General features: G+C 37.3%; 1 protein-coding gene and 1 long non-coding RNA gene across 2 annotated transcripts in view; one reads left to right on the top strand and one right to left on the bottom strand.

Annotated features, from left to right (window-relative positions):
- The window catches only part of col4a6 (collagen, type IV, alpha 6), a 113,497-nt gene that overhangs the window by 53,426 nt on the left and 45,545 nt on the right, over positions 1–14,526 (top strand). Inside the window, exon 4 of the mRNA XM_062994254.1 lies at positions 4,904–4,981. Within this exon, the coding sequence (XP_062850324.1) occupies positions 4,904–4,981 (78 nt within the window). The remainder of the gene's footprint in view (positions 1–4,903; positions 4,982–14,526) is intronic.
- LOC134311643 (uncharacterized) lies at positions 7,033–7,870 on the bottom strand. Its single transcript, XR_010011464.1, has 2 exons — positions 7,701–7,870; positions 7,033–7,276 (listed from the first exon to the last, which is right to left on the bottom strand). It is a non-coding gene; the product is annotated as an uncharacterized LOC134311643 (long non-coding RNA).

Raw genomic sequence — 14,526 nt, 5'->3', positions numbered from 1 at the left:
TTTTAATTACTGGTTATGGCCACTGAGTGTATTTACAGTTAAGCATGTTCTCTCACCTCTCACAAACATTTCAGTAGGTATGGCTGGCTACTCCAAATTGGCCATAGGTGTAAATGAGACATCGAAAAGTGTTAAAAGCCCAACACTGAATTGGCGCCCTGTAACTGTACCCGTGACTCTAATCAGAATAGATAAATGGTGAAGGAATTGCAGATTTCCAGGAGATCTTTAACTTCATTAATGTGAAAACTGATTCAGGAACATTACACATCTTTTAAAAAAGTTGTAAAAGGCTATATTTTACTTAAAAAGATTCCATTATGGATGTTTTTCACAGTATGTATAATTTAAATGATTATTAAAGTATTTGGTTAATTGTAACATAAAACCAACAAAAAAATAATAAAAGTAATACAATAATACAAATAAATCAGGATTGTATTGTTCAGGCACCAGTTGGAAACAAAAAAAGAGCAAGACAGATATACACCCTGGACAAGGCACTTATCCATTGCAGGGGAACACACACACTTACATATTTATTTACGCACACCTAGGGATATTTGAAGTGCCCATGGAATGGGTGATCTGCATATATGTGAAGGTGACAACGTCTTTACCCAGGAACTCCATGGGTGTGTTCGAAAACCTAGGAAGCTCCCTACATAGACAGCATTTTACATCATCCTACGTGCGCTCCTGAGAAGTAGGCTGTTCGAAATCCTAGTTGCTTTAGTATGCTGTCTAGTAAGGTATCTTATCATTCAATACTATTTTGATGAGTGAGCATCTGATGCTGCCTTAGCGGCAAAGGCAATCCCAGCATCCATTGCGGCACAACTTTTCTCACAGAAAAATGGCGCACGGTGTGGAGAAACGAAGTTATTTTCAAACATAAATAAATTATTACTGATTTTTAATTTGTATAAACTTGCACAAATGTCATTGATTTGCAAATTCAGGCTTGTCAGCGAATTTAACCGTTTTTGGTACACTGAGGAAGATGGTAATTGACATGCTAGCTCGTTGTGCCATCTCATCCCGTGATTTGAATTGCATGTGGCTAACAGTGTTAGCTTAGCGAAAACTGATGGAATCGCTAAGTAGTGCGTTCGAATAACCTGCCTTATAAGTCAATGGCTTATTAGAATCATCTCCACTTAGGCAGTAGGACAGCAAGGCAGCTCACTAGGTTTTCGAACTCACCCCATGTCTATTACAGCAGGATAATACCTGGCCTCATTCTGCACAAGTTACAACAGTGTGGCTTTGTAGACATAGAGTGTGTGTGCTTGGCTGGTTTGCCTGCAGTCTATATCTGTCTCCTATTGAAAATGTATGGCAGATCATAAAGAGGAGAATCGGACAACAGTGACCACAAGAACAAGAATGGGCAAAAATTCAATTAGCAAAACTGCAACAATTAGTATCTTCAGTTCCCAAAGCATTACAAAGTATGTAACCCAGTGGTATTCAAAAAATTGTTTGTCATTAAAATCATTAAAAATATTTTCTCAATAAAGGTTCAAGTGAATGAAGTACAAGCACAAACCAACAGTGAATATTTCAGATGTGATATATATACAAAGGATTAGGACAAAATAAATGGACTTATAGTAGGACTAGCATATACATGCACATACAGGCTTCAGGTGCTCCAGTTTGCTTTTAGCAGCGAGAAAAAGGGGGGAAAAACCTTGGTGTTGTTTCACAGGGGGGTGGTAACCGATCTTCTCCCCTGTGTGTTTGTGTGCTAAGAGATTTCTCCTTAAGTTGCACACTTTTTGTCCTGTTTCCAAAAGCTCTTTTCATTGTCACTGAAAGCCCAGCACAGGAATGTCAAGGTGTGGTGTTATGATTGGAAGCTTGTTATTGTTCCCTATTGGGAGCTTTCTCTACCTTATATTAGGAAAAAATTTATGTGCATATAGAATGTCACCCTTCAGCTGGTGGGTTTTAAAAGCACCTAAATAATCTCCGGAGAGTTCGAGATCAGACAGGAAGAACTACATGAGTGTAGAATTATCCCTTTATCCATTCTGCCCTTTCCTCTTACTCCCATAACTAAATCTAAGTTCACTTGTGGTTTCTGCCAAATGTGCCAACATGCCATTGGCATTTGGCCAGTTTTCATTTAACATGAAGGTATATGATGTGCATTTGTGTGCTAAAGGTGCACAATAGGATGATGATCCGTAAAAAATGTATCATGTGTGGGCCTGCCACTGAACTTTTCATTAACATATAATTATCAAATACATAACATAACTTGGTGCTTGGGTGGCACAGCGGTCTATTGTGCTAGCCTACCACCACTAAGATCTGGGTTCAAATCTCAGTGGTGCAGTCACCCAGACAGATGTCTGCGTTTACATGATTGGACATGATTCGGATCTCGCGGATGTCATTGGACAACATGGTGGACTAAAATGATGTAATCACATAACAATCCAGATAAACAAATTGGCTGCTTATATTTATAACATGCCTGTTTTATTTTTATAGATTGTGGAAAGACTATTTAAACTATATCAGAAAAGCCTTATATCCCTACCACTAGATTTTACTGTTGGCATTCTGTTACATCACATCTAAAACACTACCAGAGATTTTACGTATATAGAAGATATGTAACAGTCCTTTAATTCCATCCAACAAAGACATTCTCCCATCAAAATGTTTCATAGAAAACATTAGACATAACAACAATCTTCATTATTTGTGTTCTGTCAACATTCACACATACTATATGGACCACAGTATTGGGAGCCCACTTCTAATTTTTAAATTCATGTGTTTGAGCCACAACTCCTGCTAACAGGTGTCATAAATCAGTTATATAAAGGAAATTAAATGCGTCCAACTTTTGAAAGTTTATGGTAGGTCACTTTCTGTTCCAGCATGATTTGTTGAAGCTGTTCCAGGTTTACAAAGACATGAAGAAAACTTGGTTTGAAGAAACTCCAGTGGCCTGGAGTCCAATCTCAGCACATAAACATAAACAAAACATAAAAGAGTCTTATAAAGGTGTTTGGCCAATGCATGTGGACATAGATTCTACAAGTTCTAGAAGAATTAAATAATTTGTATTTCGTTATTGGTGTTTTGATAATTGTGGTGATTTAACAGCAGGGGCTTTAGAAAAAAATCTGGTATTTGCTAAGGTGGCAATTATTTACATCATTTTCCTATTCATCAACCATTCAGTGGCACCTCCTGCCCTTTAAACTACCTGTTGCGCCATTTTACTTTCCTGCATTATATTTGTTATATATAAACTAAGATTTTAAATATTGGTCTGCATTCTTTTCTGTAAGTCCATATCTTTCTGCTATTGACTTTAAACAGTCAAATTGTACAACAAAATCTCTGAAACTGGCCTGTGTTACCCTAGCCTACCATGTTATAATGACATGCTTCTACCCAGTCCTTTGTTATACCGCTCACTGGACCTTCAGAACACACGTTCTCCTGTTCTTTTTATTTTTTCTGACCTGCTTCTCTCAGGCTGATTAGCACTACACAGCAGATCAGAGATGTGAGTGGGAAAGGGCATCTTTCTGTCTCTTTACTATTCATTCTTCTTTTTTCTTTGAGTTGCTTCTTTCACGCTTTTCTTATGCGTGTCTACTTTCTAGTTTCATGACTTAACTTATGAATTTGCAATCTTTTTTTAGTCAAATGACATTACAAAAGAAAAGAGACTGCTTCCATACCAGAACGATCATACGCATACACACATAGCCTTTGTATTGTGGGGTTAACCAGGTCGTAATTGTCCTTTTAGTACTGTGGGAGTAGGTTTCATTTTCCCAAATCTTCAGTGCTCTTTTTCTCTCTGCCTCTGTGGGTCATACCAGCCCATCCTCAAACTCTTTCATCATTTAATTATATTGAAACACTCCCCAGTGACCTCTGACTCTGTTGCCAGGGCAGGTCTCTCCTGAGGACCCTTATGCGACAACACCTACTGTTTGAGCTCAGTTAACATTCCTGAAGATGTATGAACCAGACATCTTACTGTGCAAGATATGTCTCCTGCCCTTATCTTTTTTATTGTTGCATGAAAGCTCAAACTCAGATTCTAGCTCCTTACTCTTACTTACAGAATTGAGTTGCCTATTGATAACAAACAGGAATGCTGCACTCACATTAATTTTAGTAAAATCATCTATAATGCAAATGAACTGCTAAGTATTAGGAATGTTAGAATATTAGGAATTATTGATGTTATTAATACTGTGAAATGGTTCTTTCATACTGAAACAATGTAAACACTTTAAAACAAAATGTGTTCACTATTTTTAAATAGCTTTTAAGTTTTTTACGTTGTTTCAGGTGTATTCTGTGGTGCAAACACCACATCATTTTTCTAATGATGCTACCACTTTCTTTGTAAAGAATTTTGTGCATTGCTAATCTGCAATAATGAATGCTTTAAGATGTGACATAAATCAGTAAGAGCTGTTTAAAAAGGTAAAAAACCAAGGGTAATTTTTGTACAGATTTTTACTTTAGTTACCATAAAAAGCCTTAAATAGTAAACATCACATTTAATGTTGTAAGTAATTTTACTGTTTAACTCTTTATTTACTTCTCTATGCATTATATTTACACTGAAGAAACTGTGTTTATGATTTATTATAGTAAGTATACTACTGTGTATTTTTGGTATATCTTGTTTAAATGGTGGACACTATTGTTATTTATTTGTCAGCCTCTATTGTCTGTTCTCATCTACACTCGTGTAAGGTCTGTGGCTCAAAGTAAGGTCTTGGACAAATTGTGGGTTGGCTGGTGTTGCCCTCAGGCACATGCATTGTGTATTATGCCTGTTAACTTTCCATTCAAGTCACACACCTCTAGGGCTTTACAATTAAACTCTCTCCTACTTTCTTCCTAGGGAACAGAGACTAATGGACCATGTGCAGGGCGTGACTGTAATGGCAGATGTCCCTGTCCTCCATTAAAAGGCAGTAGGGTAAGTACCACACTTGTATACCCACCCTCCTACCTATCTATGTACACACACATGCACAAACATCCACATAAAAACACAAAGAAAAATACAACATGATTGGTAACATATACAGTGAGGAAAACAAGTATTTGATCCCCTGCTGATTTTGTAAGTTTACCCTTTTACAAAGACTTGAACAGTCTATAATTTTTATGGAAGGTTTATTTTAACAGAGAGAGACCGAATATCAACAAAAAATCCAGAAAAAAAAACATTAAATAAAAGTTATAAATTAATTTGTATTTAATTAAGGGAAATAAGTATTTGATCCCCTACCAACCAGCAAGAATTCTGACCCCCACAGACCGGTTATGTGCACAAAAGGCACACAAATTCGTCCTGTCCCTGTATAAAAGACACCTGTCACAGAATCATTTTCTTCCGTTCAAATCTCTCGACCACCATGGGCAAGACCAAAGAGCTATCAAAGGACGTCAGGGACAAGATTGTAGACCTGCACAAGGCTGGAATGGGCTACAAGACCATCAGCAAGACGCTTGGTGAGAAAGAGACCACTGTTGGTGCGATCATTCGAAAATGGAAGAAATACAAGATCACAGTCAATCGCCCTCGCTCTGGAGCTCCATGCAAGATCTCACCTGGTGGGGTAAGAATGATTCTGAGAAAGGTGAGGTCAGTCCAGAATTACACGGGAGGAGCTTGTCAATGATCTCAAGGGAGCTGGGAGCAGAGAAATGCTGGATATGACCCCAAGAACACCATCCCCACTGGGCATTTCTCTGCCTCCAAACACGGCGAGTGGAGTTGATGCCAAAGAGCTCAATTTTGGTCTCATCTGACCATTCTGGTCTCACTGATCACATTCTCCCAAGCTTTCTCTGAATCATTCAGTTGTTCATTGGCAAACTTCAGACGGGCCTGTACATGAGCCTTCTTGAGCAAAGGGACTTTGCGGGCACTGCAGGATCTCAATCCATTACGGCGAAGTGTGTTACTAATGGTTTTCTTGGTGACTGTGCTCCCAGCTCTCTTGAGATCATTGACAAGCTCCTCCCGTGTAATTCTGGGCTGACCTCACCTTTCTCAGAATCATTCTTACCCCACCAGGTGAGATCTTGCATGGAGCTCCAGAGTGAGGGTGATTGACTGTGATCTTGTATTTCTTCCATTTTCGAATGATCGCACCAACAGTGGTCTCTTTCTCACCAAGCGTCTTGCTGATGTTCTTGTAGCCCATTCCAGCCTTGTGCAGGTCTACAATCTTGTCCCTGACGTCCTTTGATAGCTCTTTGGTCTTGCCCATGGTGGTCGAGAGATTTGAATGGAAGAAACTGATTCTGTGACAGGTTTCTTTTATACAGGGACAGGACTAATTTGTGTGCCTTTTGTGCACATAACTGGTCTGTGGGGGTCAGAATTCTTGCTGGTTGGTAGGGGATCAAATACGTATTTCGCTTAATTAAATACAAATTAATTTATAACATTTATTTAATGTTTTTTTTTCTGGATTTTTTGTTGATATTCTGTCTCTCTCTGTTAAAATAAACCTTCCATAAAAATTATAGACTGTTCAAGTCTTTGTAAGGGGGTAAACTTACAAAATCAGCAGGGGATCAAATACTTATTTTCCCCACTGTAAATTAAATATTATAGAGGTCAATTACATAAAGAGTGATAAACCAAAAAAACATTAGGACCACCCACATAATTTGCATACATATTTTGTGAGGTGGATCATTCCACAGTGCATCATGTTGCCATCTCTTTCAATAAGTACACAGTGCACACATGCCTGGCCGTCTACGTATTCTTGGAGCTGTTGACCCTCTTCCATTACTCCAATGCCTGTGAGCACCAATTGCTGTATTAAAGCTACTTTAAGCTAGGGCTGCAACTAACGATTATTTTAGTCGACTAATCTGACGATTATTTTTTCGACTAGTCAACGATTATTTATGTCATACCCTCCATCTCTGCCTTAACATAACAAAACTCTGTTATGTTATTTAAGTTCCAATATCAAATTAAAATAATGACCCATGAAACATGAATTTGAAACTTAAGCTTGATAGTTTAATTAAATATATTTGAAACATTAATACACAATCACAATAAAAAAATTCAATGAAATAAGAAAGCTTTGGACAGCATTAGAAGCTGTTATGTTTCAGAAGTTATCACTGGAAGTCAAAAACATTTATAACATGTCGAGAAACATGTGAATGCTGTCTGTGAAGACCTCAGCCATTTGAGGGGTGCATGAATCTCTTCTCATCCACACTCCATTGCTTAGTGCTATTAATAGAAAGAGCAAAAGAGAAAGCTGTATTAATTATCACAAACTGATGGCTATGTATCATAGTTTATTACAAATAGTGTACTGGCTATGCCAACTAAACCATAACAGGTTAAATATCTTAACTGAATTATATGCTGAGCTAACTAGCTATCATTAATTGGAGGAGGCTTATTATTTAGAATGAATGCTCTCATTAACGAGAGCAAAAAATATGGAAGACGAGACAGGGTAACGTTAGGCTTTAATGTAAAGTTATATAATGTTACTCATATAAATGACTGATTAACTATTGCACTTAATGAGTTAGCTAGCAAACAAACCTGAAAAATAGCGATCTCTTAGATAGTTTTCCGACAAGTACTCTAGCATTAACAAACATTAACTACGTTGGTTAAAGCACAAAGCGGTGTAAAAACTTACCGTAATAACGCTGCTCATCACGGCTGCAAGGCGTTTCACCATAGTGCTGGTGTGAAACCATAACTCTGCTTTGTAGTGTCTGTGTCCAGCTCGTTTCTTTGGGTTATTTTGGCTGAAATACTTTAGAAAGTTTCGGTCTCTTTATCTTTACCTCTCTGTCTTCATAAACAATGCTGCGCCCCCTGCAGTCCCTTTAGTGCATTGCAATAATAACGATGCGTCGACAATTAAATTCCACGTCGACATATTTTTATAGTCGACGTTATCGATTACGTCGACTAATCGTTGCAGCCCTACTTTAAGCTAGTCGTCTATAATGATTTCGAGAAATTCTGAAGCAGAATGTGTTAGACTATGACCAGGATTCCTAAACACACATTTATTTCTTGCATTTTACTGGATTTACTGGGTTGATGCTCTTGGTTTTTCAGTGCCAGAAACTCTTCTTAGGTCAAAGTTATGGTCCTTGTTAGTTCCATCCCCATATATCAGTTGAAAGATGTTTTGTAATAAACCAGGGTAACCTTAAGACATAAGCACTTCACCTCCCATGCAAAATTTATGGCATAGTTTTATAGTTTCCCCAATAAAAGGAGATGCTTTGTAATAATTATAATGTTGTTGTTTGGAGAGTCACTGTACCACCTTAACAAACAGGTAAACATTTTTAACTCAAACACTCTGGAACGATATTATACTGCATGAATAAGAGCCACACTTACTTTCCTTGTTTCTCATTTTAGAGAAGCTGCAAAAAGGCAGGCTTTTTAATTAAATAATGATGCAAGCGTATTTTAATGTTATTTTTTTTAAACACCTAGTGGTCTGCTATTGACATGGCTAACATACTGTAAGCAGATTAAACTTCAAACTCCATTTGTATACACTTGTGTCCCTTTTTCACAATAACTAGCAGGCAATATCCCACATTTATTATGAGATTTATTTTTTAAGATTTTTTTATTTCTTTACTCATAGTAATGCTTAGTTTTAATTTTTTTTACATTACCCATAATAATTATCCTAATAGGAACACATTTTAATTGGTATCTCATTTACAAAACATAATGGTGCTTCTGAACCTTATTTTTAGTTGGGTGTTTTAAACCTCTGATTGGGACTAAATTTTAACTCTGTTAAAATTAATTTATTCCTTTTTTAAAGAAAAAATAAAATTGCTTTTAACACATCTGGAATAGAATATAACTACAGGTTACAAATGTCTTGTTTTTGAAAGGTTAAAATGGATAAGGAAGAAAAATGCTGTGCCATTGATATTTTTCTTCCAATTTACTCATTTCCAGTTCTCCATTGCACTTTTGGCCTTTAAGGTATGCACAATACCCATGTAGACTGAATAGGGCTGCAGGCTAGCACACGCCTCCTCCGGCATGTGTGAAGCCATTGGCCTCTTTTTTTTTTACCAAACAGAGGCAGATTCTTATAGAGAACTTTGACATCCCAAGAAAAGACAAGAACATTCTCTGTATTCCTCTGCCACTGAATGCCAATGCATTGGGAGTTAGATTTGGTTTCAGGAAGGTAAACCCAATACAAGGCTTCAGATTCCATCAATACTTTGCCAATTTTGGAAAAAAAACCTAGATGTGCTTTCTTTAGTGCGGTCTACCTCAACCAGGTTCAGTGCTTTTCAAATAAGGTTGTTTAAAGGAAGATGTAATATGTAGTCATTTGAAGATAGAATAGACAGTTTAAAGTGGTAGTCTTTGTGTTTTTGAGTGTGTAGTGTAAGTACAGGCTATAGACAGACACCTCCTCTAATTGTTGTTTAACATCAGATCACCCATTCCAGAGACCATAAGTAGAGCCTTGGCACACGCAGACACACACACTATTCCCATTGTTAACCTTTGTTTCTTGCATTATGTACATGTTCATTCATTATACAGTGACCTGTCCACCTTCCAGTCTGTAATTCATAAATCACATAGAAATGAAATAAAACCCCAACCTTGTTACCCCAACCTTATCTCTGCATCCTATCTGCTGCATCCATCCTACATTCTGAGGGGTATGGGTGGTTACCACAAACAGTCATTTAGATTTTTCCTGTACTGAGAAAATTTTTTAAATCTGTTTGTGTACTTACTATGCAAGTCATTGGGGTAGTAGATAAACATTTTTGAGAATTATGTAGAATGCTATTAAGACCTCTTAAGTGAAAGTTATGTGTAAATTACTTTGACATGGTTGTGGTGTGTTAGTGTGTGTTGTGCTGGTATGAGTGGATAAGACACAGCAATGCTGCTGGAGTTTTTAAACACCTCACTGTCACTGCTGGACTGAGAATAGTCCACCAACCTATAAAATATCCAGCCAACAGCGCCCCGTGGGCAGTGTCCTGTGACCACTGATGAAGGTCTAGAATATGACCAACTCAAACAGTAGCAACAGATAAGCGATCGCCTCTGACTTTACATCTACAAGTTGGACCAACTAGGTGAGGTGAAAGCAGGCTAAAAAGGTATAAAGAGAAACAGATGGACTACAGTCAGTAATTGTAGAAGTTCAAAGTGCTTCTATACAGTAAGTGGAGCTGATAAAATGGACAGTAAGTGTAGAAACAAGGAGGTGGTTTTAATGTTATGGCTGTGTACATTGCTTGACTGGGTAGCTTATTCAGATCATTGACATTATCTGTGTAGTTTATACAGCCAAAGTTAGCTTTTAAATGTTATTTCAAAACAAGCATATGTAAAAGAATATCTGCACATCTGCACATTTTAATAAACAATTATTGCTGCTTTGCTAAATAAAATACAAACTTTTGCACTAGACTGAATATTCCCAGTAAAAAAATAAAAAAAGAGACTGTTTAGCTTTCTCACCACCACTACATTTATCTACAAGTAATCCTGTGACCACCAATGTTCTGCAACCATAAAACCACATTGAGCCTCATTAAATTTCCACTATAGAATCAGCGACCATAAAATCAACAGGGGCCGGCGTGAGGTGACAAAATTGAATGAACCCCGAAATGTCTAGTCAGCCATACATAGAATGTCTGCCAGGCTAGATGAGCTGGAGTGGGAGTGGAAGAAGGCTTAAATGACAAAGAGATAAGAGACACAAATGAGAGACCAAAAAAATGACCAAAGATTAACCAATGGAAAAAACAAAGTAATTCAACACAGTATTTTCCCAACAGTATTTCCTACATATGGTATAATGTCTTGCAAACATACTCAGGTTTGTAGAAACCTGGGCATAATAAACTTATAGTTTTCCCCAAAGACAAACACAAGTGTGACCGAAAGCACTTAATACAAACAGACGAACATATTGAGCTCGTTTGGTCCAATAAAATCAATTTCCAGCCAGGTCGAAGGTCACATGAGGCTGACAATATGCTTTATGTTAGGGCACACTAAGGAAAAACAGTGTCTTTCATGTGTGTCAGGGGAGCTTAGGAGAACATACAGCGGTCCTCAGAACCATATGAGTTCTTTCTAGCTGTCATGTCACAATCACCACTTCTAAGAACTTAGCAAATGTTTAGCATGATTTAAATGTGTAAAGACACAGCTTGAGTTAGGCCTCCCTGCTATCTGTCAGTAATCCCTGAAGTTTTGTGTTATCTAGGAAGGGTTGGAGTTCTGGCTTAAACTGTCAAGTCTCATAAAAGAAGATGGGATAATAAACAGACACCCCTTATGTTTTGCAATAAAAGACAGTTATTGGTAAAAGATATATGGGTTAATTAGCAGGATGGTGTGCCATGAAAAATGCATTAGTTTTACATTAGTTTTACTGTTACTGTTATTTTTTACTACTGTATACAAAAAAAATCTATTACTTCTAGTTATGCGTAGGCAATTTGACCAAATGCTGGTGTTAAATTATGCCATAATACACTTTTCTTAGCCTAAACCTGTGGGATTTCAAAGTGTCACCCTTTATTTGGTGTAATTTTATTCAACATCAAGTGTACGCATTTTTGTAATTACAGAGGGTTTTTTATTGACCTGTCAGTCAAAACCATCTTCTCCACTTACTATACCTTTTTCATATTCTTTTCAACTTTAACTAATGCATGGGGGTACAAAAAGCCAGACCAGACCACTTATCTATTTGTTCCTCAAGTAGTTCCTGTATCTCACTGCATTAATCACAAAGCAAGATCAGAAAGTCAGAGTAATCGAACAAAAGAAAGCAAATGCAAATGTTTTCATCCTGTGAAATTGGCTCCAATTACCTGTAAGATATTCCAGAATTTCTTTCCACATGAACTCAAACAGAACCAGGCAACAGTGTAAACAAACTGGAGCTATTTTAGGTTAATGAAAGTTTAATTAATTGCTGTATCTTAGTCTCAGTTCCTGTCGACCCCCCACATTGTTTTGTCTACGTCTCCAATTTGTTTATTAACCAGTTAAGTATAAACAGCTTTTACAAGCATGAGAAAATTGACCTCTTGTCAAAGCATATCATTTACACATGGCACAAATGTAACAAGGATTACTCAAACTTTCTTTAATAAGGCTGATATTTATCTTGTATGAAATGCATGAAAAATTAAGCAGATCCACAGCAACCAAGACACTAGTGTGGATTTATTAATGCAAATATTTAACTACTGCGATTATTGGCTAAAAAAAGAACCAAATGTACTTTTGTTTTGTTAGTGCAGCAGACTTGGCTGGAGATCGATGTCTTTGTGATGTTACCCATAAATGTATTAAGTCCTTCAACAAAGTGGCTTGTATAAACATACACATAGTTAAAATCAGAGTGTTTTTTATTAACCTCAAAGTATTTTTACACTGGTCATTGTATAGACATTCCGTTCATGGTAGATGATCACACAGACCATGACCCCCACAGAAGATGTGGTTTAAAACTATGAGATTAATGATTACATGGGTTCTTCAAACTCAGTTTTAGGTTGAGACACTGCCATCCACTGGCTCTTTATGTTCCTACAAGTGCAATAAGGATTTAGACCAGGGCGTTTTGTCTCCATTCCTTTAAACTGTTGTCCCAAGTTCCTATCATCCACTTTTTCCAGCAAATGTAATTTAGCTGTAGAGCTAAATCAGGTGTGCTGGGAGTAAAGAAAAACTTGAAAATCTGCAGGGGGCAGTGGGCCTTCAGGGCAAGAAGACAAGAAATTGAAAAAGTATGGGCTTAGAGTGGGTCTGGAGCACATCCTGGAAACACTAGGAAGGTTACAAAAATACAACCTAGACATGCTATTCATAGCTAGGGGAAATGTAAAGATAGTGAATCCTTTATTGGTATGCTTTGAAGGGATAGGATGAAATCAAGTACATGGAGAAACCCACGACAGTGCAATTTTATTTACAGGGCACTATCTGTAAGCTATTTTTTTTAAGAAATACCCAAAACTACATGCATGATTTGCTTGTAATAAAGTTTATATCTAATATATATTCATATATAAATAACAAAATAAAGTCACAAATGAAAGAAACAAAAATATCCTCAGCCTGCAACAGAAAAAGTGGACAGAACAGGGATAGGGCAGAACTGGGAACTGGTAGTCAAAATATGACAGGCTGCTCCAGCCATCTGCAATAACCCAGTTCTCTGAAACAAGTAATGCATGGGCGGCACCTTGACCTCACCAACTGGCGCACCCCGCCCATAACATGAGTTTACAGGTGGGGTCTGCTCCGGAAAAGAGACGTCTTAGTTCTGTTAGGCAGTTCTATTGTGAGGCCCAAAATGCTGCATCACAGGGGTGAGATCCTGGCAATAAATGCCAGTGGCAAACGTGTCTGTTTAGATGTCTGGCTGGGTTGATAGCACCGTCTGGGATTTGAAACAGTCTAGACTTTAACTTTACATGTGCTCCGAAAGTAGCTTACAGACAGACATGAGTTCTGCTGGTTCACCAGTCCCTAAAATCAAAATTTTAAATTTAGGATGACATTCATATACCTTAATGATCCCATAATGATAATAAACCAACTTTTTTATGCCTCTTTTACAAATAGAAAGCTTACTCAACATGTGTCCTTGCATCACACCCATGTCTGCTCCCAGTGAGCACACATTTGTGACAGTTAAAATCATTCCCTGGGCCTCACTGCCTAAGAACAATGGGTCAAATCCCTGGTTCCAGTGGGGCTGAGTGGCCTGATCCAGAGGGAATCTGTTGGCTCATGGATTCTCTTGGCTGTACTTGCAGGAAGTAAGGTACATACTAGTTAGCCGGGATAATAAGGCCGAGTGGCTTATGCAGACAGAATGGCTTCTATTGTGTGCATTATGAACAGGGGGATTTACACCACAAATGATGCAGTCTACTGTATGATAATGTGACTGGATATTTTTTGTATGCATAACATTTTTATATGGGCTGATCCATTTTGTTAGGGACTATCAGGATTTGTCCCTTGAGACTATGACTATAAAATATACAATGGCATTTTAAATAGTCATAGGCATTGTTCTGACTTAACAAAACAAGAAGATGCAAATATTTTAATCCCATGTTGTATAGAAATATAGATACTTTAATATACTTTAATGCAATTTATTTGAGAGATTGGATAAAATGTATTATCTATATACATATCTATATACATATGGCTTCATTAACCCTTATTTTATCATTTTGTCACGTTGGTTATTAATCTAATAATTTGTTTAAATTGTTTTTTAATATAAATGTGATGATAAAAGGTGGGCATTTAAATTTAGCAATGTACCATTTTTAGAGCTCATACTGGCAATTGTTTGTTTAGTTATGATAAAGCTGTCTGTAAGTTAATTAATGTGCAAGTGTGTTTTTGACGAGTTTTTGAAGTGTTTTTTGGAGAGCATCAGACCCACC

This window comes from Trichomycterus rosablanca, chromosome 4 (assembly GCF_030014385.1).
Source record: "Trichomycterus rosablanca isolate fTriRos1 chromosome 4, fTriRos1.hap1, whole genome shotgun sequence".
Classification (NCBI taxonomy): Eukaryota; Metazoa; Chordata; class Actinopteri; order Siluriformes; family Trichomycteridae; genus Trichomycterus; species Trichomycterus rosablanca.
This window is presented reverse-complemented; position numbering and strand designations above follow the sequence as displayed.